Source organism: Ranitomeya imitator, chromosome 10 (assembly GCF_032444005.1).
Source record: "Ranitomeya imitator isolate aRanImi1 chromosome 10, aRanImi1.pri, whole genome shotgun sequence".
In the NCBI taxonomy this organism is placed as follows: Eukaryota; Metazoa; Chordata; class Amphibia; order Anura; family Dendrobatidae; genus Ranitomeya; species Ranitomeya imitator.
Window position 1 is genome coordinate 78,809,097 of NC_091291.1, and position 19,156 is coordinate 78,828,252.

At 48.7% G+C, this 19,156-nt stretch overlaps 1 protein-coding gene across 2 annotated transcripts in view; it reads right to left on the reverse strand.

The window, feature by feature from the left end:
• LOC138651792 (oocyte zinc finger protein XlCOF6-like) overlaps positions 1-19,156 on the reverse strand; it is a 93,908-nt gene that overhangs the window by 13,504 nt on the left and 61,248 nt on the right. Inside the window, exons 3-7 of one of the 2 annotated variants that reach the window (XM_069742295.1) lie at positions 3,202-3,336; positions 2,896-3,072; positions 2,688-2,811; positions 2,507-2,604; positions 2,218-2,308 (exon numbers count right to left, since the gene is read on the reverse strand). The exons of the other annotated variant lie outside the window; for it this stretch is intronic. Of the exons in view, the coding sequence (XP_069598396.1) occupies positions 2,218-2,308; positions 2,507-2,604; positions 2,688-2,811; positions 2,896-3,072; positions 3,202-3,273 (562 nt within the window). The 5' untranslated portion in view covers positions 3,274-3,336. The remainder of the gene's footprint in view (positions 1-2,217; positions 2,309-2,506; positions 2,605-2,687; positions 2,812-2,895; positions 3,073-3,201; positions 3,337-19,156) is intronic. 2 annotated transcript variants of the gene reach the window in all.

Here is a 19,156-nt window from a genome sequence, read left to right on the forward strand (position 1 = left end):
CACCCAATCAGAAGCATATTAAGTAGAATGAGGTGTACTCTGCTTGGGATTCCACTGACACTGGAATGGAATGGTTGTCAGACATGTAGAGACTAGTGATGAGCGAGTATACTCATTGCTAGGGTTTTCCCGAGCACGCTCGGGTGGTCTCTGAGTATTTGTGACTGCTCGGAGATTTAGTTTTCCTTGCCTCAGCTGCATGATTTGCGGCTACTAGACAGTTTGATTACATGTGGGGATTCCCTAGCAACCAGTCAACCCCCTCATGTGCTCAGGCTGGCTAGCAGCCATAAATTATGCAGCTGCGTCAACAAAAACAAAATCTCCGAGCACTAACAAATACTCGGTAGACCACCCGAGCGTACTCGGTAAAACCCGATCAATGAGTATACTCGCTCATCACTAGTAGAGAAGCTATTATTATACTTTGGAAATTATGAATATGGTTAGGCGGATCCTTGTTTAATGTAGGGCAATATATATATATATATATATATATATATATATATTTTTTTTTTTTTTTTTTTTTTTGTTATATTGTTCTATGGATGTAAGTGGTTCCTATGCATCACTTTAGGTTTTTGAGTTATGGGTATCATACCCCTCACTATGACCACTTATGGTGTCTCTGCCTCAACATTTGGGACTGATTCCTGTTATTTTTTTATTCAATTAAACATGTATTTGAGGTTTGATTCTAATATTGGGTTTAATAGATTTGATTAACTTTTTTTTTACAATACATTGACTCTTTATTTATAGCACCGTCACTTTAAATTGTAATAAATAACAAAATGCCTCACCATATTAATCTTGAGGATGTATGTTGTGTAATGTAGCCTTAGCAGTCTTTTGACCGCTTAATACTTTGAACTTATGGATAGACGTATATAATGTCTGGTATTTTTCCCATACTTAAGATGTCCTTTGCTGCTTTAGCCCTTATTTAAGATGGTGTCATGCAAGCTAGTGTGCATACCTGTGATGTGTGATGTGGTGTCTCATGTGGCATCGCTGATAGCCTCTCACACTCTTGATGTGGACGGGTAAGTGACGTCATGAGGGATTCCCACCCCCGGCCACATCAAGGATGAGGCCGGATGAGATGCAAGCACCGGGACGCGAGTTACCACGCATGCGCCGACTCATTAGCAGCTCAATATAAAGTTAAGAACTTCACGCAGTGAACTGCAGCCCCCCAAGGAAGCCCACACGAAATGCGCGTTGGGACTGGCTGCACACTGTCCTGTGTGGGAACTATGAGTAAGACCTAAAAGATAATAATGCCTTTTTAATCATGCTCCCTTAAAGTGATATACACCTCTTATATATGATTGATTACCCTTGTGTAAGAATTACTTCTTCTGCAAATGGATTTGATATAAATGCAACAATGGGCACTAGTGGCTAACATTTATCGAAGCATTATGAGTAGGGTAATAAGTCTGTAAGCAATGGTACTTTATGTACTTTGCGGCTACTTAAGAGTTCTCACACCCAATAATTACAATTGTTGTGGACAGTGTGTTTTTAAACCTGAGTCCAAACCATCTTCTTTGTCATTGACTGCAATTTTGATGTTTTATTCTTAGTCTGCTTTTAGTATTTTTATATGTTATGGTTGATTCTGGACAGTTGTTGCTCCATTTCCTTAATGTAATTAGCTGTAATGGGAGTGTTCTGCACTAATTATGGCTCATTTTACTTCTAGGCATAGGGCCTGATTTGCTAATATATTATGTATTCTGTTCTAAAGATTCTGTTTGCATGTGCCAGACAGTAGTGTACAACCTCATATAGGGTATTGTCGAATTCAAGAGAAGTTGGAAAATAATTTGTAAGGTCCAACTGTTTCCTATTATCCTTTGTGAAGAATTCCAAAGTTATCCCCACAAAAAGTGACATGTCAGATTTAAAAAATGGGGCCTGATTAGTAACACAAAATGGACTGCGGGAAATGGTTAAATCATAGGATTTTGGGCACTAATTACTGCAGTCAGAAACTGTGAATATAGACAATAGCACATCTACTGAAATGATCAAACTCAACAGTCTTTATCTGTAAAAAATGAGTAACTAGTGGAGAATGTTGTGCTCTAGCAACAAAATGGTGATTACATGATTGTGAAACGACTGGACTACACCACTGATAAAGCAGCCACAGCCGGTGACTGAGAAGAATCTGTGATTTCTCTACATTTAGTGGTCACTACTCACCTGGGTAGTCATATGAAGGAATCTCCTCTTTACATCGCTCATCACCCCTCACATATGTCTCTGTAGTGTTAATATGGGTCAGATCTTCACCCTGAAACAAATATTATTAAAGTCACAGACAGATGGAGAAGTCACATCTATGATCAGTTCTAATTCTGCCATCTCCACCGTTCTCATTATACAAGTATAAAACATATAATACTGGTGGATAAAGCAAGACTGAGCACAAGACCTTCACATTCATTTACAGATCATAGGAGAGATCTCATGACACCTTCTCTTCATCTACCTGATTATCTTGAGGAACATTGGGACTTTCATGTTTACAGTCGTCTGGAAGAAGAGGATGGAGACATCTCTCTGGTGTTATCCTCTTACTGGATAGAACTGGAGGAAACACATACAGAGATTGAATTCATTCTTCACATACAGATAATAATAGGCCGTGTGTATTTAGTCCTGTCTATTACCTGGTGATGTGAGGGGCTGAGGAACCTCCATCGTGATGTCCTTGTACAGATCTTTGTGTCCTTCTAAATACTCCCACTCCTCCATGGAGAAATAGACAGCGACATCCTGACATCTTATAGGAACCTGACACATACAATGATACCGTCATCCCCTCCAATCCCTTCATAGTGTTACTATATAATCTCCCAGCATTCCCAGCAGTGTCACCTCTCCAGTCAGCAGCTCAATCATCTTGTAGGTGAGTTCTAGGATCTTCTGGTCATAGATGTCCTCATGTATCAGGTAAGGTGGAGTCACAGTGATTGGGCTCAGGGGTCTTCCCCATCCCTCAGACACAGGGTCCTGACAGCGGTCACTAGAGGTCTTCTTCATTACTGTGTAATCCTGGTTATGGAGAGACACATTAATAACTCTCACCACAGACATTTCCAGAGTCCTCACCTCTCCAGTTCTGTCCATCTGTTATTCCCATAGATAAGAATGATGTAATGTGACGTCATCAGAATCTCTCACCTCTCCAGTAAGCCGGAAGAGAATCTCTAGGGTGAGGTGTAATATCCTCTCTGCCATCTTGTCTCTGTCCATATCAATCTTTGATAGGTAAATCCAGAAAATGTTCTTAACATAGAAGATGTCCACTGAGAGGATCTGATATTGATACAAAATATTGATACATGATACAAAACTATGTAAAGCAGTTAATACAAGAGAAGATAGTATTCTGCTACAGATGGATCTGGATAAGTTGGAAACTTGGGCTGAAAGGTGGCAGATGAGGTTTAACAATGATAAATGTAAGGTTATACACATGGGAAGAGGGAATCAATATCACCATTACACACTGAACGGGAAACCACTGGGTAAATCTGACAGGGAGAAGGACTTGGGGATCCTAGTTAATGATAAACTTACCTGGAGCAGCCAGTGCCAGGCAGCAGCTGCCAAGGCAAACAGGATCATGGGGTGCATTAAAAGAGGTCTGGATACACATGATGAGAGCATTATACTGCCTCTGTACAAATCCCTAGTTAGACCGCACATGGAGTACTGTGTCCAGTTTTGGGCACCGGTGCTCAGGAAGGATATAATGGAACTAGAGAGAGTACAAAGGAGGGCAACAAAATTAATAAAGGGGATGGGAGAACTACAATACCCAGATAGATTAGCGAAATTAGGATTATTTAGTCTAGAAAAAAGACGACTGAGGGGCGATCTAATAACCATGTATAAGTATATAAGGGGACAATACAAATATCTCGCTGAGGATCTGTTTATACCAAGGAAGGTGACGGGCACAAGGGGGCATTCTTTGCGTCTGGAGGAGAGAAGGTTTTTCCACCAACATAGAAGAGGATTCTTTACTGTTAGGGCAGTGAGAATCTGGAATTGCTTGCCTGAGGAGGTGGTGATGGCGAACTCAGTCGAGGGGTTCAAGAGAGGCCTGGATGTCTTCCTGGAGCAGAACAATATTGTATCATACAATTATTAGGTTCTGTAGAAGGACGTAGATCTGGGTATTTATTATGATGGAATATAGGCTGAACTGGATGGACAAATGTCTTTTTTTGGCCTTACTAACTATGTTACTATATTGCACAGACCTGAATAAGAAGAAGATGAGCCGATGTAACATCATAAAAATCCTGTGTAATAGTACAATTACTGGAGGTTATAAGGAAAGCGTGAGTAGATTTATAATTTTACAGTATTTCGTTTTCTTCTTTACATCTACTAATGAAACCTATATAATTTAGGGCACAGACAACAAGCAATTTCTTCCTCGGAGTCGGCGCTGACAGTCAGTGCAGGGAAGCTGACGGCAGGGGATGTGAAAGACATCGGAATGTGAGTATGTAGTGTTTTTTTTTTAAATTTTTTACAATGGTAACCAGGGTAAATATCGGGTTACTAAGCGCGGCCGTGCACTTAGTAACCCGATATTTACCCTGGTTACAAGTGAACACATCGCTGGATCGGCGTCACACACGCCGATCCAGCGATGACAGCGGGTGATCAGCGACCAAAAAAAGGTCCTGATCATTCCCCATGACCAACGATCTCCCAGCAGGGGCCTGATCGTTGGTCGCTGTCACACATAACGAGATCGTTAGCGGGATCGTTGCTACGTCACAAAAAGCGTGACGTTGGAACGATATCATTATCGAAATCGTTATGTGTGAAGGTACCTTAAGTCTCTGAAATTCAGGATGCCAGATTCTTCTCTGCCCTGACATCATCTGTCTGGAGGCCCTCAAATACATTATATATCCCCCGGAGTAGTTATTTCTCATGTCACGTGTAATGAATATCTCCTGCAGTATTGCTAATGCCGGTTCCAGTGTCGGTAAATGAGACGAGAATTAGCGTTATGGAAGACGAGTCTATGAGAAGAGTCAATACATACGGGCACATAGGAATTGTTCTAAGACCCACGACTTTAGTAAAGAGGCTGATTTTCTGACACAGAAATTTATCAACAAAGGGTACGACAAAAGTCAATTGATGCAAACAAAAGAACTAGTGGAAAACATACCGAGGATAAATTTACTCCAAAATAAAAAAAATGAGAGACCCTAACATTGGGGAAGATATCCCTATCATTATCCAATACAATGCAAATTGCCATATTTTAAGAAATATAGTGAACAAACATTGGAGTGTCCTAAAAGAAGACAAAATCATTGGAGATCGTTTTTCAGCTCATCCCAAATGTATTTACAAGAAAGCTATCACCAATCCCTCAATAAGTCTTCTTTCACACTTCTTACAAGTCCATAGAGGATTTTACCCCTGCCGCAAGTGTAAGACATGCAAAACATTGCAAACAGGAAAACAATTGAATATTTCAAACAGAACTACAGAATTCACCATTAGGGATTGCATTACATGCAGTACTTCAGGAGTTATTTATTCATTAAAGGCCCCTGCGGTAAACTTTATGTGGGACGTACCAAGCTCCCACTTAATGTTAGAATCAGTGAGCACTTGCAAAACATTAAAAAAAAGTTCATGGGCCACCCGCTATCTAAACATTACATATTACACCAAGGGGGGTCAACAAAAAGCACCATAGTCACTGGTCTCCAGATTGTTAAAAGGGACTGGAGAAAAGGAAAATACATTAAACAAATGTCCCTTGCAGAGAATAGATCGATATTTGAACTAGACACTCTAATACCTAGAGGTCTCAAAAGTGAAGTAGAACTCTTAGCCTTCACTGACTAAATTCTATGTCACATGACACACTCTGAAGATAAAAGACAGCTCCGTCAATCAATGGACCATCCCTGACGAAGGAATCCGAGCATTCCGAAACGGGTAGGAATTAAGCCACATAGAGCTCTGTACATTGTCACGTGCCTGGTCACGTGATTTCTGACGTCACGCAAGGTCCTGCACACTCACCGCGCGCTGCCGGCTTCTACCACGAGTGCGCCATGCTTGCGCAAGGGCCTACCAGAGAAGCAAGAGGGCATCTGTCACTGGCCGGGACAGCGCTCCAGAAGACTTCCTGAACTCCAACCACTAGCGCTTCTGCGAAACCTCCTCCCTGCTCCGGGACTATCTAGAGATCGAACACTGGATTACTCCCTAATCGCTGCTATATAAGGTAACCCATGAATCACTAACTGGAGCTTTGTTACCTTAGTATAACGTCATGTGCATAACTCTATGGATCATGTGATTATGGTCCATTTATTTAAAGGGATACATGTTTAGCGCAAGTATATGATTTTTAGTTTGGAATATAATATATCCCTGTTGGGATATGTGTTCATTCTCCTATTCTCTACATATTTCATGTTCATTCCCCACCTATCAGGCACAGGGCATATAATATGTACCTGTTTATATGGGATATGTGTTCATTCCTCCATTATCTACATATATTTCATGTTCATTCCCCACCTATCAGGCTCAGGGAATATAATATACACCTGTTATATGGGATATGTGTTCATTCTCCTATTCTCTACATATATTTCATGTTCATTCCCCACCTATCAGGCTCAGGGAATATAATATACACCTGTTTATATGGGATATGTGTTCATTCTCCTATTCTCTACACATATTTCATGTTCATTCCCCACCTATTAGGCTCAGGGAATATAATATACACCTGTTTATATGGGATATGTGTTCATTCCTCTATCATCTACTGTATATATATTTCATGTTCATTCCATAAATATAAAGCTCAGGTAATATAATATACACCTGTTTATATGGGATACTAGATGGTGGCCCGATTCTAACGCATCGGGTATTCTAGAATATGCATGTCCACGTAGTATATTGCCCAGCCATGTAGTATATTGCCCAGCCACATAGTATATTGCCCAGCCACATAGTATGTTGCCCAGCCACGTAGTATATTGCCCAGCCACGTAGTATATTGCCCAGCCACATAGTATATTGCCCAGTCACGTACTATATTGCCCAGCTACGTAGTATATTGCCCAGCAACGAAGTATATTGCCCAGCCACGAAGTATATTGCCCAGCCACGTAGTATATTGCCCAGCCACGAAGTATATTGCCCAGCCACGTAGTATATTGCCCAGCTATGTAGTATATTGCCCAGCCACATAGTATATTGCCCAGTCACGTAGTATATTGCCCAGGCACGTAGTATATTGCCCCGCCACGTACTATATTGCCCAGCGACGTAGTATATTGCCCAGCCACATAGTATATTGCCCAGTCACGTAGCATATTGCCCAGTCACGTAGTATATTGCCCAGTCACGTAGTATATTGCTCAGTGACGTAGTATATTGCCCAGTGACGTAGTATATTGCCCAGTCACGTAGTATATTGCTCAGTGACGTAGTATATAGCACAGCCACGTAGTATATTGCCCAGTGATGTAGTATATTGCCCAGTGACGTAGTATATTGCACAGCCACGTAGTATATTGCACAGCCACGTAGTATATTGCACTGAGCCACGTAGTATTCAGCACAGACACGTAGTATATTGCCCAGTAACATAGTATACAGCACAGACACGTAGTATATTGCCCAGTCACGTAGTATATTGCCCAGTCACGTAGTATATTGCCCAGCTATGTAGTATATTGCCCAGCCACGTAGTATATTGCCCAGTCACGTAGTATATTGCCCAGTCACGTATTATATTGCCCAGTCACGTAGTATATTGCCCAGTGACGTAGTATATTGCCCAGTGACGTAGTATATTGCCCAGTGACGTAGTATATTGCCCAGTGACGTAGTATATTGCCCAGTGACGTAGTATATTGCCCAGCCACGTAGTATATTGCCCAGTGACGTAGTATATTGCCCAGTGACGTAGTATATTGCCCAGTGACGTAGTATATTGCACAGCGACGTAGTATACAGCACAGAGCCACTTAGTATTCAGCACAGACACGTAGTATATTGCCCAGTCTCTTAGTATATTGCCCAGCCACATAGTATATTGCCCAGCCACGTAGTATATTGCCCAGCCACGTAGTATATTGCCCAGTCACGTAGTATATTGCCCAGTCACGTATTATATTGCCCAGTCATGTAGTATATTGCCCAGTGACGTAGTATATTGCCCAGTGACGTAGTATATTGCCCAGCCATGTAGTATATTGCCCAGCCACGTAGTATATTGCCCAGTGACGTAGTACATTGCCCAGTGACGTAGTATATTGCCCAGCCACGTAGTATATTGCACAGCGACGTAGTATACAGCACAGAGCCACGTAGTATTCAGCACAGACACGTAGTAGATTGCCCAGTCTCTTAGTATATTGCCCAGTCACGTAGTATATTGCCCAGTCACGTAGTATATTGCCCAGTCACGTAGTATATTGCCCAGTCACGTAGTATATTGCCCAGTCACGTAGTATATTGCCCAGTCTCGTAGTATATTGCACAGCGACGTAGTATACAGCACAGAGCCACGTAGTATTCAGCACAGACACGTAGTAGATTGCCCAGTCTCTTAGTATATTGCCCAGTCACGTAGTATATTGCCCAGTCACGTAGTATATTGCCCAGTCACGTAGTATATTGCCCAGTCACGTAGTATATTGCCCAGTCACGTAGTATATTGCCCAGTCTCGTAGTATATTGCACAGTGACGTAGTATACAGCACAGACACGTAGTATATTGCCCAGTCACGTAGTATATTGCCCAGTCACGTAGTATATTGCCCAGTCACGTAGTATATTGCCCTTGGAGGTACCTCCAAGTAGCTGCTAGCATGCGGCAGCGGGTACACCCCGGAACACCGCCTCGGCAGGCGGGCCAAACCAGGTGAGGGTAGCTGTTGGGTTCTTTGAGACCTACAGTGATTTTCAAGGGTTTGCCTACCCTTGTATGTGAAGACTGGATATGGCAGACTGTGCGGAAGAAACCAAGGTTCAACGGACAGACAAGCGATTTCCAGCACAGTGTTGTGGAGCGCTGAGAGGGCGCAGCGAGGCACATATAGGACACTGCTGGCCATCCACTGTACCCTGACCTATCTCCAGTTGTCTCGCTTAGCTCTTGCCACTGGGGCTCGATAGGTACGGGCGAGAGAGTGAGGTTGACGACTGCGCAACTCCTCCTCACTTTAATCCAAGTCAAGCGCAAGTCATGACTTCAACCACTGCGTAACAAAAAGTCCTGTGGCGATGGGAGAGTGGCAAAGCAGCAGGTGTGGAGTCACTGGAAGCTGTAGTCACGAACCTGCACACAGGCGGCCCAGGCCATATGGTCGCTCTCTACTGGACCGAAGCAGCAGTGGAGTTTGGCAGCCTCCTGGGTGTCTGAGCAGTCCTGTTTAGGATCACTCTGCTCACCTCAATCGAGGAAGGGGCTAGAAAAGGTGCCTGAAACATAGTCTGCTTCATTTCACCTGGCCAGCCTACCGCATCTGGCGGGTTTCCCATACAGCGGTCGACAGACAATAAAGAAAAAGAAAATGATGGTACTCAACCTTGGCACATGGAATGTGAGAACTCTGCTGGATAATACCAAGGCAGACAGACCAGAGAGAAGAACGGCATTGGTTGCTCGGGAGCTAGCTCGTTACAAGGTTGATATAGCAACTCTCAGCGAAACACGCCTGGCAGACTAGGGTCAATTGACAGAGCATTGTGGTGGATATATACATTCTTCTGGAGTGGTCGAGGCAGCGATGAAAAACGAGAAGCAGGCGTCGGATTTGCTATCAAAACTCATCTTGCTCGGAAACTTACCTGGCTTCCGGAGGGCATCAACGACCGTCTGATGACATTTCAGCTCCCACTTACAAACAAGAAACGCGTGACTCTGATCAGTGCCTATGCTCCCACGATGACTAATCCGGATGACATTAAAGATAAGTTCTATGATGAACTTGACACACTTATTTCAGCAATCCCACAGGCAGACAAGCTCATTATACTTGGAGAATTTAATGCCAGAGTGGGAACAGACCATCAAAACTGGGAAGGGGTCATTGGGAGACACGGCACTGGCAAGTGTAACAGTAATGGCCTGCTGCTCCTCAAGATGTGTGCCACACATGACCTTGTTGTGAAGGATTACCCCTTCCTCCCACGTCACCAATCCGTGACGTCACTACACAGGCCCAGCTCTCCGGCGCCCCCTTTGTCTCTCAGGTCAGTAAAGGGACTGCACCTAGAGCAAATGGCCGCCGGGGAGACTGCCCTGTTACCCACCCTGGGTATTCTAAGATTCGCAATCAGAGTAAAAGGATCAGCCCAAAATTAATTTATGATTTAATTGCCTTAAGGGCGCACTAGATAATTACAAGAAATATACAATCACAATATATCAAGAGTTACAGTCAGAGTACAATATAACAACAATAATACAAGGCTTAAAGGTATAAAGCTGGAGGTCCATTTACCAGGTCGAAGGTCGCTTGTGGAAGCCGGGGGGCATAGCATTCCGCAGGTCCAAAAACTTAGTTGCCGGGCAGCCCCCAGAAAGCATGTGCTTGCTCCCCCCTGGCTGGCATACCCTGTTCCTTAAGATGTCATCATCATCATCTTCTTCTGTGGAGTGAGTCCCTCCCAGTGACCTCAGCGTCTTCTTATACCTGGCTGAGCCCCCCTGCCTGCAGCTGGGTGGGCTTAGCAATCTCCACCCCCTCTGTCTCCCTGCAAGATTTATTCCAATATCTAATAAATGGGATAACTTCTCTCAGGATGATCGGATCAGCACACGGGCAGTACCAGCGCCTGTGGTTTGTTCTGCCGGTCGTACTGGGATCAAACCTGGACCCATTCGGTCCCTGTGGGAGGCTGATCCCTATATCTCGGGTTTCAGACCTTCCACCGTCACGGGAGTCACACTGTTGGATGCACAATTTCTTTAGGGTAAGGAGAATATTTTTTATGAGCCTGTACCTCGGACGATGCGTCCATACTTCACAATTCCATGTTGGAGACGGTTTGGCTGGGCTGCCATAATAGATGTGTATCCAGTGGCCACTTGGCATGCGTGTTTTAATTAAGCCCCCAAGCATTTCCAAGCCCCCTGCTGGCGTGGTTTCCTCATGGGGCTTTGAACTACCATCTACAGTTTACACTGAGCTCAGCCCGTTAGCATACTAATAGGAACTCTATTCATTAGCAAAGGTGGGGGCCAGGAGCACTCCTGTGTCCAGGAGACAAAATGGAGTCACGCCAATCTGATAGCATGCCTGTTCCAAGATGGCGGCTGTTCCCTCATCACACCTCCCTGCTTTAGAGGGCGCTAGGGGGCATCACATTCCTGTGTTCCCCCATGCGCCCTTCCACACCTTCTCCTTGCCGGGACAACCCATCAGCATTACCATGGTCTCTGCCACTTCTGTGGCGGATGCTGAAGTGATACTGCTGGAGAGCCAGGCTCCAGCGTAGCAACCTCCCATTCGTCCCAGAGACCGAGTGTAACCAGCTGAGGGGGTTGTGGTCTGTTTCCACGGTGAAGTGGCGTCCGTACAAGTATGGCTGCAGACGTTGCAGGGCCCATACAATTGCCAGACATTCCTTCTCCATCGTGGAATAGGCCACTTCCCTCGGCAGGAGCTTCCGGCTCAGGTACAAAACGGGGTGTTCATGCCCCGTAGTGTCGACCTGGCTGAGCACAGCACCGAGGCCAAAGTCACTGGCGTCGGTCTGTACTACGAACGGCCGCGTGAAGTCGGCTGCCTGTAGTACAGGAGAGCTAGACAAGGCGGTTTTGAGCGCCTGGAAAGCTGTCTCGCAGGCGACTGTCCAGTCGACTGCGACGGGCAGCTTCTTCTTGGTGAGGTCCGTCAGGGGCTTGGCCAGGGTGCTATAGTGTGGAACAAACCTCCTATAGTACCCGGCCGTCCCCAAGAAGGACATCACCTGCTTCTTGGTCCTGGGGGAGGGCCAGGAGGTGATGGCATCCACCTTCCCGGGCTCTGGCTTCAGAGCTCCCCCACCTACCCGGTGTCCCAGGTACTGGACCTCACTCATACCCAGCTGGCACTTTTCCGGCTTAATGGTCAACCCTGCCCTCTGGATCCTCCCCAACACCTGCGCCAGGTGCTGTAGGTGATCTTCCCAGGTGGGACTGAAGATGGCAATGTCATCCAGGTACGCAGTCGCATACCCTTCCAGTCCCTTGAGCAGCGTGTTGACCATCCGCTGAAAAGTGGCAGGGGCATTCTTCATGCCGAAGGGCATCACCGTGGACTCGTACAGTCCAAATGGGGTGATAAAGGCAGAGCGTTCCCGTGCCTTAGGGGTCAGGGGAATCTGCCAATATCCCCTGCTCAGATCCATGATGGTCAGGTACTTGGCCCCGGCCAGCTGATCGAGCAGGTCATCGATGCGCGGCATTGGATACGCATCGGTGACCGTCACAGCGTTGAGCCCCCGGTAGTCCACGCAGAACCGCGTAGTCCGGTCCTTTTTAGGGACGAGGACTACCGGCGAAGCCCACGCGCTGTTGGATGCTCGGATCACCCCCAGCTTTAGCATCTCGTCTATCTCTTGGCGCATGTGCTGCTGCACCTCGAGAGAGACCCGATATGCTGAACGCCGGATCGGGGGGTGATTGCCCCGAAAGGGGTGTAGGGTGACCCCCAGCTGGGAACGTTGGTCCTCCGAAAGCTGGTGGCCAACCTCCACATCCTCGATGGATCCACCCGCCTTGACTTGGGTAAGCAGATCCAGGAGGGTTTCTACCTCCCCTTCCTCCGGGAGGTTGCACACTGGGTGGGCACAAGCCTCCCGCTCATGATGTGCTTTCATCATGTTCACGTGGAAGGCCTTCCTCCTTCCACGGGCGTGGTCCAGGGTGACCAGATAGGTGACGGCGTTGAGCTGCTGGTGCACGAGGTATGGACCCTCCCAGGCTGCCTGAAGCTTGTTTTGTGGGACGGGGACCAGTACCCACACCTTTTGACCCACCTGGTAGGTCCTCTCACAAGCATTCTGGTCGTACCACCGCTTCTGGTCAGCTTGGGCCTGGGCCATATTGTCATGCACCAGCCGCGTCAAGGCCGTCATTCTGTCCCGGAAGCGCACAACATACTCAATGGCCGACACTCCAGGGGTGGCCAAATCTCCTTCCCACGCTTCCTTCACTAGAGCAAGGGGCCCCCGTACACGTCGCCCATACAGGAGCTCAAAGGGGGAGAACCCCGTTGAGGCCTGAGGAACCTCCCGGTAGGCAAATAGAAGGTGTGGGAGATACCGCTCCCAATCTCTCCCGTGGGAGTCGACCAACATCTTAAGCATCTGCTTTAAGGTGCCGTTGAACCGCTCACACAGGCCATTGGTCTGTGGGTGATACGGGCTGGCTACCAGATGTTGCACCTGGATCTGCTTACAGAGAGACTCCATCAGCTGGGACATGAACTGGGTCCCTCGGTCGGTGAGCATTTCCTGGGGAAACCCCACTCTGGAGAAGATCTCCAGTAAGGCAGTGGCCACTTTGTCAGCCCGAATGGATGACAAAGCGACCGCCTCCGGGTACCGAGTGGCATAGTCCACTACCGTTAATATGAAGCATTTCCCGGAGCGACTGGGAGTGGACAGAGGTCCAATGAGATCCACAGCCACCCTCGAGAAAGGCTCTTCAATGATGGGCAGAGTTACCAGTGGGGCTTTGGGGCGCCGCCCCGCCTTCCCCACCCTCTGGCAGGTGTCACACGAACGGCAGTAGGCAATTACCTCGGTCCTCATTCCAGGCCAGTAGAAATGCTGCGCTAGCCTGGCCCTGGTCTTAGCGATCCCTAGGTGTCCGGCCATGGGAATCTCGTGGGCTATCCGCAACAATTCCGCCCTGAACGGATAGGGTACCACTAACTGTCGGTCCCTGGGCCACGCCTCCGGTGAACCCTGCTGGACCGATACCCGGTACAGCCGTCCCTGGTCCCAGACCACCCGCTCGCGGTCTGACTCCCCAGGAGGCTGTGCCGCCTGCTCCTTGAGAGCTTTCAGGCTAGCGTCGGCTTCCAACGCTGCCTGAAATCCCTGACTCGATGTGGCGAGAATGGACGACACCGCCACATCCGCTGTCAGCTCCCCGGGATCTGTCTCCGGGCCGCTGTCTGACTCGGCAGCCACTTGGTCAGAGAGGGGGAAGCCGTCGGACCTCTGCAAGGCTCCTTGGGCTCCGGCGCTCCCACTCCGGGTGACAGCGGCCACGACCGCTGTGCCCATGGGTAGCACCTGCTTCCCCCCGGCCCCTGACCAAGTCGCCGGGTCAGGCAGACTTTCCTGCCCTCCTGACATCCCGGGGGTGGGGAACTCCTGCCCTGGGGTCTTACCTGGTGGCTCCTCTCCCGGGACGCCTCCTCCCCCCATGGTCTGTTCCTCTTCCTGCAGGGGTCCTAGACTCAGCAGGCTGGATTCACTTAGGGGCCCTACACTGCCCATAGCAGCCCCTCCCTCCACCTCTGAGCTCTCCCCTACAGTCTCCTCACCTGTCCTCCCCGTGAGCCCCGTGTGTGTGGTGTCAGTGTATGGAGTACCCTCAGGTTTCACTCCCTCCCCCACTGTTGGAGGCACATTCAACACATCAACATTCACAGTAGAGTCATGACCTTCTTGGGGAGCCGAACTTGGGGGTTCAGTGGCCACATACTGAGACACTAGCCGCCCCAAATCGGTCCCAAGTAATACATTAGCAGGAATATTTGACGTTACTCCCACCTCCCGCATTCCCCTCCCGGCACCCCAGTCCAAAAACACCTTGGCGACAGGCAGCGCCGGCTCCACGCCTCCAATTCCGGAGACGGAAAGGGTTTTCCCCGGTACCAAGTCTTGAGGGGACACCACCTCAGGACGTACCAGGGTTCGTTCAGCGCCTGTGTCCCGCAGTCCCATGACCGCGGAGCGGCCGATAGTGACGGGTTGGTAATTGTCCAGGGACCTCCCACCACCCCCTCCCACACATAAAACAGTGGACGGTTTCGGGGACAGGGATGGGGCCTTAAGACGCTGGGGACATGCGGTCTTGAAGTGTCCCAGCTGGTTGCAGTGATGACAACGTCTGGGTTCTGCGCCTGGCCTGGGGAGGGCAGCAGGGGGGTACACCCCTTGCACTCTGGGGGCAGGGGAAACAGGGGCAGGATTGGGCTTACCCCCTCTCCAGGTGCTGCTGGCAGGCTTCTTCGGCTCAGGCGCCCTGTTATTGGCATACTCATCTGCCAGGGCGGCTGTAGCAGAAGCCCCCTTCGGTTTCCGGTCACGGAGGAACTGCTGGAGGTCCTCTGGGCAGTTCCACAAGAACTGCTCCATGACGAACAGTTCCTGGACCTCCTGGCGGGTGGTGAGCGCTAGACCCGAGGTCCAGTGCTCTGCAGCTCTCAGCAACGCCCGCATGTGGTCGGTCCAGGTGTCCTTTGGGCCCCGCTGCAGGCTCCGGAACTTCTTGCGGTAAGACTCTGGGGTGAGGTTGTAGTGCTGGATCAGGGCCCGCTTGATGCTGCTGTAGTCCTGCTCAGCCCCGGCAGGTAAGTCCCCCAAAACTTCCAGGGACTTACCCCTCAAACGGGGGGTCAGGTATCTTGCCCACTGATCCGGGGCCAGATGGTGTTGAAGGCAGGTCCTTTCAAAGGCCAGCAAGAAGGAATCCAGGTCTCCATCCTTCTCAAGCAGAGGGAAGTCCTCGGCCCGGACTTTGGAAGCCCTGGACTCTGGTGGTGCTGGGGCGTCCAGCGGGAGCCCGTGTTGAGCCATCTCCAGACGGTGCTGGCGCTCCGCTGCTCTCTCTGCCGCTGCTTGCTCCGCTGCCCGCTCTGCCGCCTCTCGGCGTTCTGCACGCTCTCGCTCTGCCGCTCTCTCTGCTCGCTCTGCCGCCTCACGGCGTTCTGCCCTCTCCCGCTCCTCTGCTTCACGGCGTTCTGCACGCTCGGCCTCCGCTGCTTTCTCTGCAGCTGCCATGAGTCTCACATAGGCGTCTTCATTACCCGCCTCGAGACGTGCCACTGCCGCTGCAACAAGGGCCGCTGATGTGGACAGGCTGGGGCGGGTAGGTGGTGGGTAGTCCCTTGCCGGACTAAGCACGGGTGGCTGGCTCCTTGGGGAGTCTGGGCTGAGCTCCCCCTCGCCTGGAACAGTACCGTCCACCACCACCTCCTCATAAGCCATAGCACTGGCCTGCGCCCTCACTGCACTCCTGGTGCCCTCCGCCATCTTTGGAACCTCTGGTTACTGACACAGCTGTACCCCTGACCTTGCACACAACTTATTATATCTACACTCTGACCGTCTAGTGCTGGGCTGACCTTAAGACCCCAGCAGTGAAAGTTACCACTGGTAGTCTTTAGTGTCTGGGAGTAGGGGTCCCACGCACACTATTACTCTGATCCCACGTACGCTGCCACCACTGTGAAGGATTACCCCTTCCTCCCACGTCACCAATCCGTGACGTCACTACACAGGCCCAGCTCTCCGGCGCCCCCTTTGTCTCTCAGGTCAGTAAAGGGACTGCACCTAGAGCAAATGGCCGCCGGGGAGACTGCCCTGTTACCCACCCTGGGTATTCTAAGATTCGCAATCAGAGTAAAAGGATCAGCCCAAAATTAATTTATGATTTAATTGCCTTAAGGGCGCACTAGATAATTACAAGAAATATACAATCACAATATATCAAGAGTTACAGTCAGAGTACAATATAACAACAATAATACAAGGCTTAAAGGTATAAAGCTGGAGGTCCATTTACCAGGTCGAAGGTCGCTTGTGGAAGCCGGGGGGCATAGCATTCCGCAGGTCCAAAAACTTAGTTGCCGGGCAGCCCCCAGAAAGCATGTGCTTGCTCCCCCCTGGCTGGCATACCCTGTTCCTTAAGATGTCATCATCATCATCTTCTTCTGTGGAGTGAGTCCCTCCCAGTGACCTCAGCGTCTTCTTATACCTGGCTGAGCCCCCCTGCCTGCAGCTGGGTGGGCTTAGCAATCTCCACCCCCTCTGTCTCCCTGCAAGATTTATTCCAATATCTAATAAATGGGATAACTTCTCTCAGGATGATCGGATCAGCACACGGGCAGTACCAGCGCCTGTGGTTTGTTCTGCCGGTCGTACTGGGATCAAACCTGGACCCATTCGGTCCCTGTGGGAGGCTGATCCCTATATCTCGGGTTTCAGACCTTCCACCGTCACGGGAGTCACACTGTTGGATGCACAATTTCTTTAGGGTAAGGAGAATATTTTTTATGAGCCTGTACCTCGGACGATGCGTCCATACTTCACAATTCCATGTTGGAGACGGTTTGGCTGGGCTGCCATAATAGATGTGTATCCAGTGGCCACTTGGCATGCGTGTTTTAATTAAGCCCCCAAGCATTTCCAAGCCCCCTGCTGGCGTGGTTTCCTCATGGGGCTTTGAACTACCATCTACAGTTTACACTGAGCTCAGCCCGTTAGCATACTAATAGGAACTCTATTCATTAGCAAAGGTGGGGGCCAGGAGCACTCCTGTGTCCAGGAGACAAAATGGAGTCACGCCAATCTGATAGCATGCCTGTTCCAAGATGGCGGCTGTTCCCTCATCACACTTGTCATCACCAACACTTTATTCCGCTTACCCACCCGCAAAAAGACATCATGGATGCACCCACGCTTGAGGCATTGGCATCTCATTGATTCCATCATTGCCAGGAAAAGGGATGAGATGGACTTTAGAGTGACGAAGGCCATGTGTGGTGCAGACTGCTGGACTGACCATCGCCTCATTGTATCTAAGTGCAGGCTCCGCATCCTGCCTGCGGGGAGACCCCAAGGGCAGAAAACGACAAAGAGGCTGAATATCTATAAGCTGCAAAATAAAAGAATTGCAAGGGAATTTGCCAATGACATTGATGGCAGACTGTTAAATATACTACAGGCAGAGGAGATTGGCGTTGAGGAACAGTGGACAATTCTGAGAGATGCTGTTTATAATACTGCTCTGGAGCATCTCGGATCAGCAACCAGAAATAATCAAGACTGGTTCGATGAAAACGACGAGGAAATAAAGACACTCCTAGAAGAGAAACATCAGCGGTATAAGGTGTACCAAAATGACCCCACATCGTTAGCTAAGAAAGGTGCCTTTACCAACATAAAAAGAAAGGTACAAATCAAGCTACGTGAGATGCAGGATATCTGGTTTAGCAAGAAGGCCGACGAAATTCAGGGCTATGCAGATACCCATGACCAGAAACGCTTCTACGATGCGCTCAAAGCTGTATATGGACCCCAGTCATCAAGCTCTTCATCTCTGCTTAACGCAGATGGAACTAAGCTGCTGACAGAAAGGAAACAAATTCTGGAATGGTGGGCTGAGCATTTTAATAATATTCTTAATCGCCCTGCCAATATCATTGATGAGGCTATTGCTCGCCTGCCCCAGGTCGAAATCAACAAGGAGCTTGATGTTCTTCCAAGTGGAGATGAAGTCAGGAAAGCAGTAAAACAACTTTCTTGTGGAAAAGCACCCGGAAATGATGCTATACCTGCTGAGGTATATAAATCTGGCGGCCCTGTTCTGATGCAAACGGTGACCAAACTATTCCAATATATGTGGACAAAGGAACAGGTTCCACAACAGATGAAAGATGCCAGCATAATCCACATATACAAGAGGAAAGGTAATCGCCAATCTTGTGACAACCATCGAGGCATCTCCCTTCTGTCCACTGCAGGCAAGATATTGGCTCGTGTCTTGCTCAACCGCCTTTTACATCACCTTGAGCAAGGACTATTACCCGAAAGCCAGTGTGGTTTCCGTGCTAAACGTGGAACAGTAGATATGGTCTTTTCAGCACGTCAACTTCAGGAAAAGTGCCAGGAGCAACACCGTGACCTTTATGTAACTTTTGTTGATTTGACCAAGGCTTTCGACACAGTCAGTAGAGATGGCCTGTGGAAGATCATGGCAAAATTTGGCTGTCCGAGCAAGTTCATCTCAGTCATCCGGCAGTTCCATGATGGCATGATGGTGAAGGTTCTGAACGATGGAGATGTATCTGAGGCTTTGCCAGTAACAAATGGCATAAAACAGGGC